Genomic DNA, 14616 nt, shown 5'->3' with positions numbered 1-14616 from the left:
CGGCCGCCCCGGGGTCCCCGCAGGGCGGGGGGGAGTCGCAGTCGCGGGGATGCCCGGGCGTGGGACCGGGGAGGGGGGGGGGAGGGGGCGTCCCGCCCGGTACCGGTGCCGCCGGGCCGGGCCGCGGTGCTGCCCGCCGCCGCCAGATGTCGCCGCGCAGCCGGTGACCGACGGGACCGGGGGAAGCCGGGGGAGCCCCGGGGGTCCTGCCCCGGGGACGCGGGGGGAAGCCCTGCGCTGTCCCCGCGGGTCCCCGCCGGGAGCCGGGGATGCACATGGCCACTCGGGTGCCGGTGGCCCTTAGAGAGCTGTGACCCATGTGTGTCACCAGCGCTGGCGATGTCCCCAGAGAGGTGTGGTCACGCGTGTGCAGGTGCTGGTGGTGTCCCCAGAGAGCCATGACCCACGTGGGGAACTTGAACTGGCCACGCCACGACGCACGTGTGCCAGCCACGCTGGCCGTGTCCCCACAGAGCGGTGGCTCCTGCATGCGCATGGTGCCAGCCACACCACAGCCACGCGGTGCTGGCCATGCCATGTCCCTGGACAGCTGCATCCGACCGTGCCAACCACGTCCCCGCGGCATGGTGGCTGCCCAGTCCTGGCTGCATCACCAAAGGCGGTGGCGGCGCGGTGGCCACGCGGTGCCAGCCACGGTGCTGGTTCTCCCAGGCCGCGCGGAGGAGCCGGCGGGAAGGAGATGCGGTGAATGCGGCATTGTTGCGCGGGGTTGGAGTCACAGATAATTACCTCAATTAGTTACAATGGCAGAGTAATAAATACAGGCTTAGCGGCTCCTTCCCCACTGCGGCTTCTCAGATTAATCCAGCCCGGGCGAGCGGAGCTGAAAGGAGTGATGGACAATTCATTAAACTCGCCGAATGCCGCACAAGGCACCCGTGAAGGCCGGCGTTAGCCCCCAGCGGCTCTGGCTTTGTCCCTAATTGTTCGTCTCGGGCATTGGTCACCTATCGGGGAGTGGGTGACGGCGACGGTCCCCCCGGGGCTGGCATGCCCGGGGATTAGAGGCCAGCCCTGCCACGGTTGCTGGGCGCGCTGGCCCCGTGCCGGAGGAATGTGGCGGCCGGGCGGGGGGGGCGGCCGGACAAGCCGGGCGCTGGCGGGACTCGGGCCCGCGTCGACCGGAGGCGAAAGGAGCTGGGACGGGGCTGTGCCGCTGCCAACGGTTAACAAGGCACAGGATGGGAACGGTCCCACAGGTGGGCTGGTCGCACCGCCTAGCCTGTACATCTCGGCATGACTGTCCCTCTGTCCTGCACCCCTGGGCACTGCCCCATCCCTCTGTCTTGCACCTCTGGGCACTGTCCTGTCCTTCTGTCCTACACCTCTGGAAATGACCCTGTCCCTCTGTTCTGCACTTCTGTGTGCCATCCTGTCCTTCTGTCCTGCACCTCTGGAAATGACCCTGTCCCTCTGTCCTGCACTTCTATGTGCCATCCTGTCCTTCTGTCCTGCACCCCTGAGCACTGTTCTGTCCTTCTGTCCTGCACCTCTGGAAATGACCCTGTCCCTCTGTCCTGCACTTCTGTGTGCCATCCTGTCCTTCTGTCCTGCACTTCTGGAAATGACCCTGTCCCTCTGTCCTGCACTTCTATGTGCCATCCTGTCCTTCTGTCCTGCACCCCTGAGCACTGTTCTGTCCTTCTGTCCTGCACCTCTGGAAATGACCCTGTCCCTCTGTCCTGCTCTTCTGTGTGCCATCCTGTCCTTCTGTCCTGCACCTCTGGAAATGACCCCGTCCCTCTGTCCTGCACTTCTGTGTGCTATCCTGTCCTTCTGTCCTGCACCCCTGGGACACTGCCCCATCCCTCTGTCTTGCACCTCTGGGCACTGTCCTGTCCTTCTGTCCTACACCTCTGGGAATGACCCTGTCCCTCTGTCCTGCTCTTCTGTGTGCCATCCTGTCCTTCTGTCCTGCACCCCTGAGCACTGTTCTGTCCTTCTGTCCTGCACCTCTGGAAATGACCCTGTCCCTCTGTCCTGCTCTTCTGTGTGCCATCCTGTCCTTCTGTCCTGCACCCCTGGGCACTGCCCCATCCCTCTGTCTTGCACCTCTGGGCACTGTCCTGTCCTTCTGTCCTGCACCTCTGGGAATGACCCTGTCCCTCTGTCCTGCTCTTCTGTGTGCCATCCTGTCCTTCTGTCCTGCACCTCTGGAAATGAACTTGTCCCTCTGTCCTGCACTTCTGTGTGCCATCCTGTCCTTCTGTCCTGCACCCCTGAGCACTGTTCTGTCCTTCTGTCCTGCACCTCTGGAAATGACCCTGTCCCTCTGTCCTGCTCTTCTGTGTGCCATCCTGTCCTTCTGTCCTGCACCCCTGGGCGCTGCCCCATCCCCCTGTCTTGCACCTCTGGGCACTGTCCTGTCCTTCTGTCCTACACCTCTGGAAATGACCCTGTCCCTCTGTCCTGCTCTTCTGTGTGCCATCCTGTCCTTCTGTCCTGCACTTCTGGAAATGACCCTGTCCCTCTGTCCTGCACTTCTGTGTGCCATCCTGTCCTTCTGTCCTACACCTCTGGAAATGACCCTGTCCCTCTGTCCTGCTCTTCTGTGTGCCATCCTGTCCTTCTGTCCTGCACCTCTGGGAATGAGACCGTCGCTCTCTCCTGCAATTCTGTGCGCTGTCCTGTCCCTCTGTCCTGCACCTCTGGGCAGACACCCCACCCCTGCCGTGCCCCAGCCCTGCCGGGGGGGGGGGGAGGGGGGAGGCAGCCCACAGCAGACCCAGCTTGCGGCCACCATCCAGCTGTTACCCGGCTTCCCAGATGTGACAGGCTGGCGTGGGGCGGGACCGCCCTGTCCCTGTCCCTGCACCGGCCCCGGCGCTGCGACAGCAGCTATTTCCAGCACCCAGACATATTTGTACAAGCCGGGGAGGTCTGCACCCTGCAGCCGGACACCCGCCCCACACCCGGGGTGCCCCTGTCCGCCCAGGGGTCGCGGCTGCCCGAGGTGCCCAGCGGTCACTGGCGCACAGGAAAAGCTGAGTAACAGAGGTGACTTATAAGAATGTCATTATCTATATTCCTGACTCGCTACCGCAGGAAAACAGGTTATTTTCATGCCCTGTGCGTGTGCAGAATTTAGCAGGCAGATAACTCCCAGCAGGCGGGAGATGCTCGGAGGGTTATTTCGGGCTGTGTTCCTTTCCAGTCCGTTTTTTCTCGCATTTCTTTATTTTATTTCACCACGCCAGGCTGTGTTTTTACCTTGGCGTGGACAGCGGGGGCCCCTGGGGTTTTTCCCCCCCCCCCCCCGCCTCCTCTGAGGCTAAACATCAACTTTTCCACTATCGGCTCTAGGGGATATTTTGGGCAGCAGCAGCGTCATCCCGCAGGCTTTGATGCCGTGGATCCCCAGGGGCCCCGCGAGGTTCCCAGCTCTGGCTTCGGGTCATCCCAGGCTGCGGGGACCCCCACTGCGGGTGGGCACTAAGGGGACCGGGGGTCCCCAGGCAGAGTCCTGCCCGCTCCCCATGGCTGGATGTCACCGTGACGCCGTGGTTCGCCCCTTCCGAGACGTGGGGGTGGGGATTGCAGCCCGTTGCTTCGCCCTGTCCCGTACCCAAGGTGTGGAGTTACAGTTGCAGTGGGTGGACATTGGCCCCACGCCCGCCCCAGGGGGATGCCCACCCTGATGGATACCTGTCCCCAGTGAGATACCTGTCCTGGAGGGATGTCCTTCCCAAGGATGCCCATCCTGGGGTTATGCCCACCCCTGTGGGATGCTTATCCCAGGGGAAGACCCACCCCAATGGGATGCCTATCCTGGGAGATGCCCTCCCCGCAGGATGCCCATCCCAGGGGTTACCCATGCCAGCGGGGCACCTGCCAGCCGCAGAGCTACACCCCACCTTTGCCACGACCTTTCTCCGGCTGCAGCCAGACCCCGCACAAGGGTGCAGGGCTGCGTGTCGGACCAGTGGCCGATCCCGGACCCCCCGGCCCCGGCCCCAGTAACCTCAGTGCCCTCCCCGGCCCCCCTCTTCCCCCGGAGCCGAGGGGAGCCGTCAGCCCTGGCCAGGAACAGTGATGGACGATGCTCATTCCCTGTCTGCTGTCTTTTACCTCCCATGGCCGCTCCCAACGCCCGGCCCCAGCGGCACCAGCCCCGCCGCCCCGGCAAATTCCAGTGCCGGGGATGCCGCAGCCCAGGTGCCATGGTGATGGGCGCCCCAGCCATGAGGATGGACGGGAGCAACGGCAGGGACGGCTGGGCTGCAGACGGGCACGGTGGGAGAGAGAAAGGGGTCTGCAGGGAGGGGATGACAGAGAGGAGGGCAGAGGAAAGGAGCAGGATGGACGGACAGACGGCTGGAGGGGCTGCTGGAGTTGGAATGGGGAGGTGAGTGGATGGAGAAGTGATGGACGGACAGACAGAGTGGATGGATGAGGGCAGCAGGGGCTGGCTGCCCAGTCCCCCACTTTGGGGGACATTGCTTTCCCCTCCCGCCCCCCAGCTCCTCCCTTCCCTCCCTCAGCCCCCCAGAAATGAATCAGGGCAGGACTGATAAAAATATATCCTTTATTCTTCTCTAAAGGCTATCAGTTAAACCTGTAACAAAGCATTATTATTATTAATTATTATTAATAATTATAAAAAACAGGGCCTGGGTCCAGCGAAGCGCGGGGTGGGGGGGGGTTGGGGGGGCGGCATCAAACCGTCCACAATAAATATTTTATTTACAGTGAAAAGGGGACCCCGCGGAGCCGGAGTGGCCAACGGGTGGCCGGGAAGGTGTGGTCCGCCCAAGCCGGCTGCTAGCTCCGAGGTGGCCGCTCTGCCCGGGATGAGACGGAACTCAGCCACATGCCCACCCATGGGCGCCTTCAATCCAGCCGGGCACCCGTCATGGGGGGTGGTGCAGACCCCCTCCGGGGCTGGGCAGGGTGGTCCCCCGGGGGGGGTTGTCACAGGCACTCGTGCAGCACCTGCGTGTTGGTGCAGTTCAGGCAGCTGACGTGGCAGCACCAGTGGAAGGTGCAGTTGCAGCGCTCAGTGACGCGCTGGGTGCGCGTGCGGTACCCGCGCCCGCAGCACAGCAGCTCGCACCCATCCAGCCCCGGTGAGGAGCTGTTGCAGAAGCGCCCGGCCGTGCCCGCCGTCCCCGTCTTCCCGCTGTAGGTGCAGAAATTGGGCGACTTCTCGAAGTAGACGAGGTCGTGGGGCGAGGGGGGTTTGTGGGCTGGGTTCTCGGGCTCCAGGTGATGCAGCTCCACCCGTGACGCCCGGTTGCTGCCTTTGTTGCCGTAGATGACGCGGGAGGCACCATCGAAGCGGTCCTTCAAGACGTCACCCACGGCGCGGAAGGTGGGCAGCCGCATCCAGCACGTGCGGACAGTGCAGGAGCCTGACATGCCATGGCACTTGCACTCCTGGCGCATCTCTGAGAAGACCGTCTGCAAGGGGGGCGGGGGGGTCCGTGAGCAGCCTGGGACCCCCCTGGGGACCACCATGCTCCCACACCCCATTTTCCCACGGCATCACATCGTGCTCAGCCCACCCAAAGCCGGGCGTGAAATACCTCTCTGATCATTCCCAATCCATGCATAGGGGGCTCTGCAGCCATACCCATCCCCACCCCACCCCCCAGCGCTGCCTGCCGCCCCCCCATGCCCTCACCATGCGCCCGGCCTCGTTGTTGTGCAGGTTCATGAGGAAGCGCAAGTCACGGCCCTTCTCGCTGGAGTCCACGAACTCCCTCCCGAAGAGGCGCCCAAAGTCGATGTTGTCGCTGCAGCCCCCCCAGTGCCAATCGGGCCCCCCGGGGCCGCGGCGTCGGTAGTCACAGGTGCAGGACTCGATGGAGCCCTCCGAGCAGGACCGGGCGACCGAGTGCGTCACACCAGCGCTGGTGATGGCGAAGATGAACGCTGTCTCCCGGCAGCCTGCGGAGGGGGAGTGGGACCTCAGGGTGCTGCCAGGATGGGGAGGGGGCACCCCCGGGCACCCCCAACCAATAGCCACGATGGGCTAGTGGTAGGCTGTGGGCTGGTGAAGACCCGCAGGGAACCGGGGGTGCTTTGCCAAGCATCCCAGTTTGGGGTTGCTACGGAGGGTGTCTGGGGAGCCCCACACTGCTTCCTGCCACCCTGTGGCCTCACCCCGGTTGACAATTTTGCCGAAGATGTTGGGGCCCTGTGAAGTGGGACAGTTCCAGCGGCGGTTGCGGAACTGCCACTTGCACTCCTTGATGGCGGTCTGGAGGCCAGAGCTGACACTGTGCAGGATGCCGGGGTTCTGGCGGATCAGCTTGCGCTGCTTGCGGCTCAGCAGCTGCAGGCTGGGGTCCAGCACCAGCTGCACGTTCTTGGAGTCCGTCAGCAGGTTGGTGGACGAGGCCACGTTGATGATGCCCCTGCAGAGGGACCAAGGAGAGGTCCCTGACATCCCGCTCCCCACCTCAACGCCCCCCGGGGGAGCCCTGACCTGGCTTCTCTCCGCTACTGGAGCATCCTCCTCCCTGGGCATCCCCCGCAGCCAGCTCCCACCCGGGGGGTCGCAGCCCCATGTGTGTGTGTGTGTGCCCCTGGTCACACCTGCACACCCCATCCTCGGTGCCAGCCCCGCTCCCCCCCCCCCTCCCCCTTTCCACCCCAGTGTCGGTGCCGGTGTCGGCGGACTCACCACCACCGCCCGCTGTTGTTCACCGCCAGCGTGTTGGAGAGGGAGGAGAGGGCCAGAGCCCAGAGCGCCCGGAGCGCCAGCCCCAGCGCGGCGGTTCGCATGGCTCCGGCACCGGGAGGCCCCGGCAGAGTGCGCGGGCGAGCGGCCGCCGGGGTATTTATGGTGCCGCGGAGCCCCCGGCCCGGCCGCTACATCCACGCGTGTTTCCGGACGCGCGGGGCGCGGGCAGGGCGGGCGGCTCCGATGAGGGCGGCCGCGGAGGGACGCGGGGAGCGCCGGGCGGGCGGGCCGGCCGGCACCGACACCGACACCGGCACCGAGCCGCAGCTGGTGCCCGGTGCCCAGTGCGCGGCGTCGGGAGTACGGTGCCCGGCGCTCCCAGCCCGGTTCCCGGGGCGCGGCGTCGGGCGGTCCGTGAGCGGTGCCCGGCGCCGCTGCCCGGTGCCGGTGCTCGGCGGTCCGTGAGCGATACCCGGTGCTCGGTGCCCGGTGCCGGTGCTCGGCGGTCCGTGCGCGGTACCCGGCGGCTCCCCGGGGAGGCGGCGCGGCTGGACTCGACTCGGCGCGGCGGGTGCGCAGCGCTCAGCACCCGGGAGCATCTTCCAGCCCCTTCCCTCTTATAGGGGCGGCGCGGAGGGTCCCCATGGGCCGGTCCCGCCGAGCGGGGCCTCCCCGCGTCCTCGCCCTAACAATGGGGAGCGGCGGAGCCGCGGCACCTCTTATGGGGCGGCCGGAGCGGCGGCGCCGGGCCTGTCCGTCACGGCCCGGATTAGCCCGGCGGGTGGCTGAGCCCCGGCCCCGTGCCCAGAGCGCGGCCGGCGCGGGGGGGGACCCCGGCTGTCGCCCCCCGCCCTCCCCGCCCGGCCCCGTCGCCCCGCGCACACGCTCTACCGTTACCGGCACCGGCGGGGGCAGCCCGGGACGGCCCGGGACACCTCCCGGCGCAAGGAGGAACAGGTCCCGGAATAGCCCGGGATGGCCCGGGACAGCTCCGGGCGCACGGAGGGAGCGGGGGCCGGGGATAGCCCGGGATCTCCCGGGACAGCCCGGGGCGCACGGGGGAGTGGAGTGACGGGATATCCCGGGATAGCCCCGGGCGCACGGGAGGGGCAGAGTCCCGGGACTCACGGTGGGGCAGAGGCTCATGACAGCCTGGGACAGCCCGGGGCGCACAGGGGACCACAGTCCCGGGACAGCCAGGGGACGGCGTCCCGGGACCCCCGGATTTGGGGGACGGAGGCGTGACATCCAGACCCCCCGGGGCGCGGGACCGTCGGGGCTGCGCCGGTCGCCAGTGCCGGTCCGGAGCCTCCGGACCCCTCTCCCGTCCCTGTCACCGCGTGTACCGGTCCGTGCCCGGCGCGACGGGGCGGTCGCGTCCCCTCGCCACTCGGGGCCGGGCTGTCCCGCCGGCAGAGCGACCACCGGCCCCGCACCCCCGGCCCCCGCCGCGAACGTGCCCGTGGGTGTGCAACCCCCGTGGGTGCGGCACGGCTCCGCACGGTTCCCCCCGCCCCGGGGCGCCCGGTCTGGGCCGGCACTGATTGTCGGAGAGAGGGAGAGGGGGGAGAGCGACGGATAGAGGGATGGAGGGATGGCAGGACGGAGGGATGCAGGGGTGAAGGGAAGGATGGGGCGATGCATAAAGGGACGAAGCGGGGGATGGAGGACGTGAGGTGACAGTGGGAAGGGCAGGGGGGCGCCCGGCCGGGGGAGGGGGCTGGCGTGCCCATGGTCAGGACACGGTGGCACAGGGCCGGTGGTGGCACGCGTCTCGGTGGGGACGAGGGTCTGTTCCTGCTGACCCCCGCCCGAGGGGGTGGGCGGGTGTGAATCCCCCGATGCGGAGCCAGGCGGGACGAAGGGGGGCTGAGCCGAGCCCCCCCGTTGTGGCGGGGTGCGCGGGGGGGGTGGGGGGTAATCCCCCTGCGGTGGTTTCCCCGGACCAGTCATGCGGGGCCGGATTAGCCCCGCTCGCCCGTCACGGCCCGGGGCCGCCACTCACGATTTCAATTCAAGGACGGACAAAGCCCGGGCCGGCGGCTGGCAGGGGGGGATTTTCGCATCGGGCACCCCCCACCCCCTCCCCCGGCCCGGGAGGGGCTCGGGGCCTCCACGAAGTCTGCTTCAGGACGGCGGTTCCCGCCCCCCCCGCCCCGGTTCCCGGCCGGGCCGGGCGGTGTCCGCGCCCTCGGGCCGCCGCCCCGTCGGGGCTCCCGGGGCTGAGGTCAGCGGCCGCGGGGAGGCCTCGGGGCGCGGCCGGGAGGGCCCTGCCCGGGGCCGTGCCACCAGCGGCGGGGGCCCAAACACGACTCCCTCCCCCCCGCTCTATCCCGGGACCCTCCCGGAGGTCCCCGCTCCCCCCGGACCCTCCCGGACTCCCTGCCCGCTCCCCCGCCGACTCCAGCTGCTCTCAGCACCCCTCCCGGTGCCTCCGCTCCACCTCCCCCCCTCCACTCTGCTGCCCCCGCGCAGCCCGACGGCGGTCCCGGGGGGGAGGGGGGGCGGGGGGGGGGGCGATGCTCGGGGCCCCCCCGGCCCCGGGGTGTACGCGGAAGCCCGACGGCGCGGAGCGGCTCCCGCAGATGTCGGGGCGGCCGCTACTGCCGGTGCCCTCGGGGCGGCCGCCCTTACCTGCCCGGGGCGGTAAGGCGACACGTCCCGTCCCGCCGCACCGAGCAGGGACGGAGGGACGCGGGGACGGACGGACAGCGGGACCGCTGGGCGGATCGAGGGCCGGGGGGGCACCGAGGGGGCACCGCGCCCGCTGCCAGCCCCTGCCCGACCCGTTAGCACCGGGCCGGCCGGTATCGCACCGGGCCGGGGGGGACACACACACTCCAGCTTGGCCCGGGTCGTCTGTGCGGGGAGGGTGTCCCCGCGTCCCCCGTGCGGTTATTGGTGTCCCCTGTCCCCCCCGCGCAGTTTTGGGGTCCCCGCCCCCCCACCCTTGAAGCACAGGGCACCCCCCTCTCGCCGTGCCCCCCCCCGGACGGGTCTCATGCCGGGGGGGTGGGGTGGGGGGGACCGGTAACCCCCCGCTCGCCACCACCCCATCACTCCCCCCTCGGTGCAGCCCCCCCCGCCCCCCCCCCCCCCCGCACTGCTGCAGCCGCTGCCATGGAAACAGCTCGCGGCTCTCGCGAGCTCGACCCCCCCCCTGCTCCCCGCGCGCGCCCCCGGGCCCGGTGCGGGGGGGGGGGGGGCGGGAAGCGGGGCGGGGGGGTGGGGTGGGGGGGCACCGGGAGCTCTCGCGAGATCGGAGCGATCGGGCCTCCGCTTCCGGCGGCGGGAGCGGTGCAGAGTCAGCTGCGGGCGGGGGGCGCCACCGGCACCGGCACCAGGTGCGGGGGGGGGTCCGCACCGGCGGAGGGGGGGGCGGTCCGGGGGCACCCGCACCGGCGGGGGGTGGCAGCACCGCACCGGCGCGGGGGGGCTGCAGCATGGTTGGGGGCGCACGGTGCGTTGGGGGTGCGGAGCACCCGGGGGGGGGACACATCGAGCTGGGGGGGGGAGGGGGAGGGGGGCTGATGCGGTGCAACGGGAGGGGCGCGGGGTCCGGGGGGGGGGGCGGACAGCGCCTATGGGGCGGTGCGGCGTGCGGGGGCGATGCGGCGGGGGGGGGCGGTGCACCGCGGAGCGGAGGGGGGGGGGGGAACGGCGATTTGGGGGTGCGCTGCAATCCGGGGGGGGGGGGGGGGAGCGGTGCGTTGGAGGGGCGCGATGCGAGCGGGGGGGGGGGGGGGGGAGGTCTTGTGGGTTGCTGCGGTGCGGCGGGGGGGCAGTGAATTGGGGGGTCGTGGCGCCGAGGGGCTGCGGAGAGGGGGGGGGTCCCGGGGGCGGGCGGCAGCCCACGGCCGGGAGGGGCGCGCTGCGGTGCGGTGCGGGGGGGGGGGCGGCGGAGGGCGGTCGGGGCCCCCCTTCGGGGACGTTGCGGGGCCAGGGGGGGCCCTGAAGGGGTTGGGGGGATGCAGGGAGGTGTCGAGGCCAGGATCGGGGCTGTGCCCGCCCCCCCCCCGCCTCCACGAGGATCCTATGCCTCAGTTTCCCCCGTTGCGGAGCCCTGGCCTGTCCCCTTGTAGGGTGCAGCGCAGACCCCCAGCCCCAGCATGCTCCCCCCACATTGAGCTGCACCCAGAGGCAGCCCCCACGGAGTGCGTGGCCCTGTCCCTGCCCACCCCCCTCCCCCGGGGTTCCCCCCAAGCCCTGCATCCCCCCAGCACGTGGGGGGGCCCTGATCGCCGCAGTCCCCCCCCCCAGAGCACAGGGGATCCCTGGAGCCCCGCAGCCCCCGCTCCTCAGGGCCACCCCCCACCCCTGCGCCTGCCCCATGCCCCCGCAGGATCCGGCCTCGCCTGCGGACGGAGCCAGCGCCGCCGTCACCATGGGCAACATCTTCGGGAACCTGCTGAAGAGCCTGATCGGGAAGAAGGAGATGCGGATCCTGATGGTGGGGCTGGACGCCGCAGGGAAGACCACCATCCTCTACAAGCTGAAGCTGGGGGAGATCGTCACCACCATCCCCACCATAGGTGTGCGAGGCGGGGGGGCACCAGGCGGGGACCCCTCCCCATCAGGGCTCCTTGGGAGGGGGCTCGTGGCCCCGCGTGCCTCAGTTTCCCTCCGCCGTCGCTCCCCGCAGGGTTCAACGTGGAGACAGTGGAGTACAAGAACATCAGCTTCACCGTGTGGGACGTGGGTGGGCAGGACAAGATCCGGCCCCTCTGGCGGCATTACTTCCAAAACACCCAGGGTAGGTCCCCCCTGGGGACGCGGGGAGGGGAGTGGGGCGGCCACGGGGCCAGCCAGATCCAGTGCTCCCAGCAGCGCCCGCTCGCTGTCCCCAGGGCTGATCTTCGTGGTGGACAGCAATGACCGGGAGCGGGTGAACGAGGCGCGGGAGGAGCTCATGCGGATGCTGGCGGAGGACGAGCTGCGGGACGCCGTCCTCCTTGTCTTCGCCAACAAGCAGGTGGGTCTGGGAGCGGGGGGAACCCCCATGGTGGGGACGGGACCATCCCCGGGGCGTCGGGGCTGGTGTCTGGGTGCCTGTGGCAGGAGCCTGCCCATCCCCGGGGTGTTGAGGCTGGTATGTAGCAACACCCGTGGCAGGACCGGACCCATCCCCATGGTATTGGGGCTGGGATCTTAACAGCCCCCGTGGTAGAGCTGTGCCCATCCCCGTGGCGGCAGGGCTGGTCTTTAACACTCCCTCTGGCTGGACCATGCCCGTCCCCAGGGCATCAGGGCTGGCATCTCGCATCCCCATGGCAGGCTCCTGCTCTTCCCCACAGCATCAGGGCTGGTTCCAGCCCCCGTGGCGTGATAGCGCCCATCCCTGTGGCATCGGGGCTGCTGTCACCCCCTGAGGTGGCATGGCACCCATCCCCGTGGTATTGGGGCTGGCGCCTGACCTCATCTCTGCTCTAGGACCTGCCCAATGCCATGAACGCGGCGGAGATCACAGACAAGTTGGGGCTGCACTCCCTGCGCCACCGTAACTGGTACATCCAGGCCACCTGTGCCACCAGCGGGGACGGGCTCTACGAGGGCCTCGACTGGCTCGCCAACCAGCTCAAGAACAAGAAGTGAGCGGGCGGCCGCCGGCCCCGGCGCCCCCCCCCCCTGCGCCCCCGGCCCCCCCCCCGGGGGCTGTGCCAGGCCCCCCCCAGCCGCCCCCTCCCTGCCCCGGTTGGGTTTTGCTTTCTTCTGGCACCGGTTGCTGTGGGGTTTTTCGCCTTTTTTGGGGTCTTCTCGGTTCCCCTCGGATCTCGTGTGTGCGTGCGTGGAAATATAGCTATATATAACGTATCTGGGGGGGCGGGGGCAGAGCCCCGGGGAGCAGGATGGGGGCTGGGGCCCACCTCGGTGCTGCCATGCCTGGAGGTTGGGGGGGGGGGGGGCATGCCGTGGCACCCCGTCCCTGTGCATGTCCCCACACCCCTCGCCTTCCTCTGGACCAAATGTGGGGGCAGCGGGGCCGCAGGGGGCATTTGGGACCATACACACCTCTCCCCTTCCCCCCCACATCCACCCCCCCTCCAGGGGTCCCACACGTCCCCACCCCCCCACCCCCCCCCATGTCACTTTGAGGCAGGTCTCCTCCCCGCAGCGCGACCCCCACGGTGGGAGGCACAGGGCTGCTGGGACCCCCACGGTCGCTCTAGCCATGCCCCCCCCCCCCCGGCCCCCCCTGCCCTGGCCGCCTGCACCCCACCCCCATGCCAGCATAGTGATTGTATGTCCCTGCCCCTCACGGACGGACAGACGGACGGCCCCGTACTGTACCCCCCCCTCCGCCCCCCGGCACCGTATTTATACCCCCGGTCTGTGCTTGGTGTGACGTGTCGCTGCGGCTCTGCCCCGTCCGGGGACGTGTGTACTTGCCCCCCCCCTTCCCCCCCCCCCCCCCCCCCCGCACCTGAGATGGTGGGTGACCCCCGGCCCCTCCTTGGATATTAAACATGTTTTATGTAGTGATGCCCCCACGGCTCTTCTTCCGTAGCACCCCCCCCCCCGAACACGGGGGTCCCACAAAGGGGAACAGTGATGGACAGCCCCAGGCTGGTTTTAATTAGAAAGAGCTTAGCGGGGCGAGAGGGGCGAGGGGGGGGGGGGGGGGGCTTCCCCTTCCCAGGCTCATCTTTAGGGGAGTATTGGATGAAATGGTAAATCCCATTAACGCTAATCCCAGCCGGGGCGTGGGGATGGTGCCAGCTCCGGGATGGGTGTGAGTGGGGCTCAGCCTCCCTCCCTCCCCCCTCCCCCGGTGTCACCCCCCCCCCAGGCCATGAGATTGGCTGAGTCCCATTTGGGGCCAGCATTGCTATCCCCATCCCCATGTCCCCTCTGGGTTGGTGGCTGGGGGGGGGGTGTTGGCCCCCAGGACCCCCCGTGCTGGTGACACCAAGCTGGGGTGCGGTGCTGGCTACCAGGACTCCTGGGTTGCTCCTGCATGGGGGAGTTGGAGCGGGGTGACCGTGGTTCCCCGGTGGGCTGAGAGCCACGGAGCCGGCACCGGCGTGTTCCCACTGGCTGGGCCGGTGGCTTTGTCTGGCGGGGGCCAGCCCGACGCTGACCCGGCGGCCCTAATCCCATTAGCGCCCCGGCCCCCAGCCGCCAGCCTGGCTTCCCCACCTCTCGGCAACCGGGGCTGGTATGTGGGTGCGCCGGTGGGGCCGGCGTGCCGATGCCGTCGTCCGGGAGCTGCACTAGTGCCTGCGCCGGCACCTCCACCGACGGGGCCACCACTGCCGCCAACAGGGCCACTACTGCAGCCAATGGGGCCACCACTGCCAGCACAGGGTGAGGGAGCCCAGCTGTCCCCTGTGTGCCAGTGTGACATCCCCCCCTCCAAGATGGGGCTGCTCCCCACATGCCGAGATTACCCGTGTGCTGGGGCTGCCCCACATGTCCCCCAGCCCTGTGCTGCAGCACCCGGCCATGGGGACATGAGGGCTTTGGGGCAGGTTTGGTTCCACATGGGACCCCAACCCAGCCCTGGGACCCCCCACTCCAGCTCCTCGCTGGTGAGGGACTGTTTCCCATGCCTCACATGCCTGGTGGGGCTGGAAGGGGTGCTGGGATGCAAGGAGGAGGGGTGCTTTGCACCCACTGGGTGCTGGGAAAGGATGCTGGACCTGGGTGTGTGCTCAGGAAGGATGCTGGGCTCAGGTGGATGCTGGAGAAGGGTCCTGGACCTGGGTGGGTACTGAGGAGTATTGGGCCCAGGTGGGTAACGGCGAGGGGTCCTGGAACCGGGTGGGTGCCAGGGAAGGATGCTGGGTTCAAGTGGGTGCCAGACAAGGGTCCTGGACCCGGATGAGTGACAGGGATGGGTCCTGGACCCGGATGGGTCCCAGGAGGGGTCCTGCACCCAGGTGGGTGCCGAAGAAGGATGCTGGACCCAAGTGGGTGCTGGAGAAGGATGCTGGGTTCAAGCTGGTGCCAGAGAAGGGTCCTGGACC

General features: G+C 69.2%; 2 protein-coding genes across 2 annotated transcripts; one reads left to right on the top strand and one right to left on the bottom strand.

The window, feature by feature from the left end:
- Window positions 1-4932: 4932 nt before the first annotated feature.
- Window positions 4933-6750, bottom strand: WNT1 (Wnt family member 1; the record flags this gene model as incomplete). Its single annotated transcript, XM_082496463.1, has 4 exons — window positions 4933-5421; window positions 5645-5910; window positions 6127-6380; window positions 6650-6750. 4 exons carry the CDS (start codon window positions 6748-6750, stop codon window positions 4933-4935), a joined length of 1110 nt encoding a protein of 369 aa, XP_082352589.1.
- A 3181-nt stretch (window positions 6751-9931) lies between these two features.
- ARF3 (ARF GTPase 3) lies at window positions 9932-13069 on the top strand. The gene is made up of 5 exons (XM_082496468.1): window positions 9932-9993; window positions 10992-11181; window positions 11292-11402; window positions 11497-11621; window positions 12080-13069. Exons 2-5 carry the CDS (start codon window positions 11034-11036, stop codon window positions 12239-12241), a joined length of 546 nt encoding a protein of 181 aa, XP_082352594.1. The 5' UTR covers window positions 9932-9993; window positions 10992-11033; the 3' UTR covers window positions 12242-13069.
- The last annotated feature ends 1547 nt before the right edge of the window (window positions 13070-14616 follow it).

This window comes from Vanellus vanellus (assembly GCF_965231255.1).
Source record: "Vanellus vanellus genome assembly, chromosome: 28".
NCBI classification, from domain to species: domain Eukaryota; kingdom Metazoa; phylum Chordata; class Aves; order Charadriiformes; family Charadriidae; genus Vanellus; species Vanellus vanellus.
Note: the sequence above shows the minus strand (reverse complement) of the source record. Positions and strands in the feature narration are given on the sequence as shown.

Coding starts and splice junctions, on each gene's coding strand:
- ARF3 (XM_082496468.1), top strand. CDS start 11,034: ATGGGCAACATCTTCGGGAACCTGCTGAAGAGCCTGATCGGGAAGAAG. Junction 11,182..11,291: donor CACCACCATCCCCACCATAG/GTGTGCGAGGCG, acceptor CGCTCCCCGCAG/GGTTCAACGTGGAGACAGTG. Junction 11,403..11,496: donor TTACTTCCAAAACACCCAGG/GTAGGTCCCCCC, acceptor CGCTGTCCCCAG/GGCTGATCTTCGTGGTGGAC.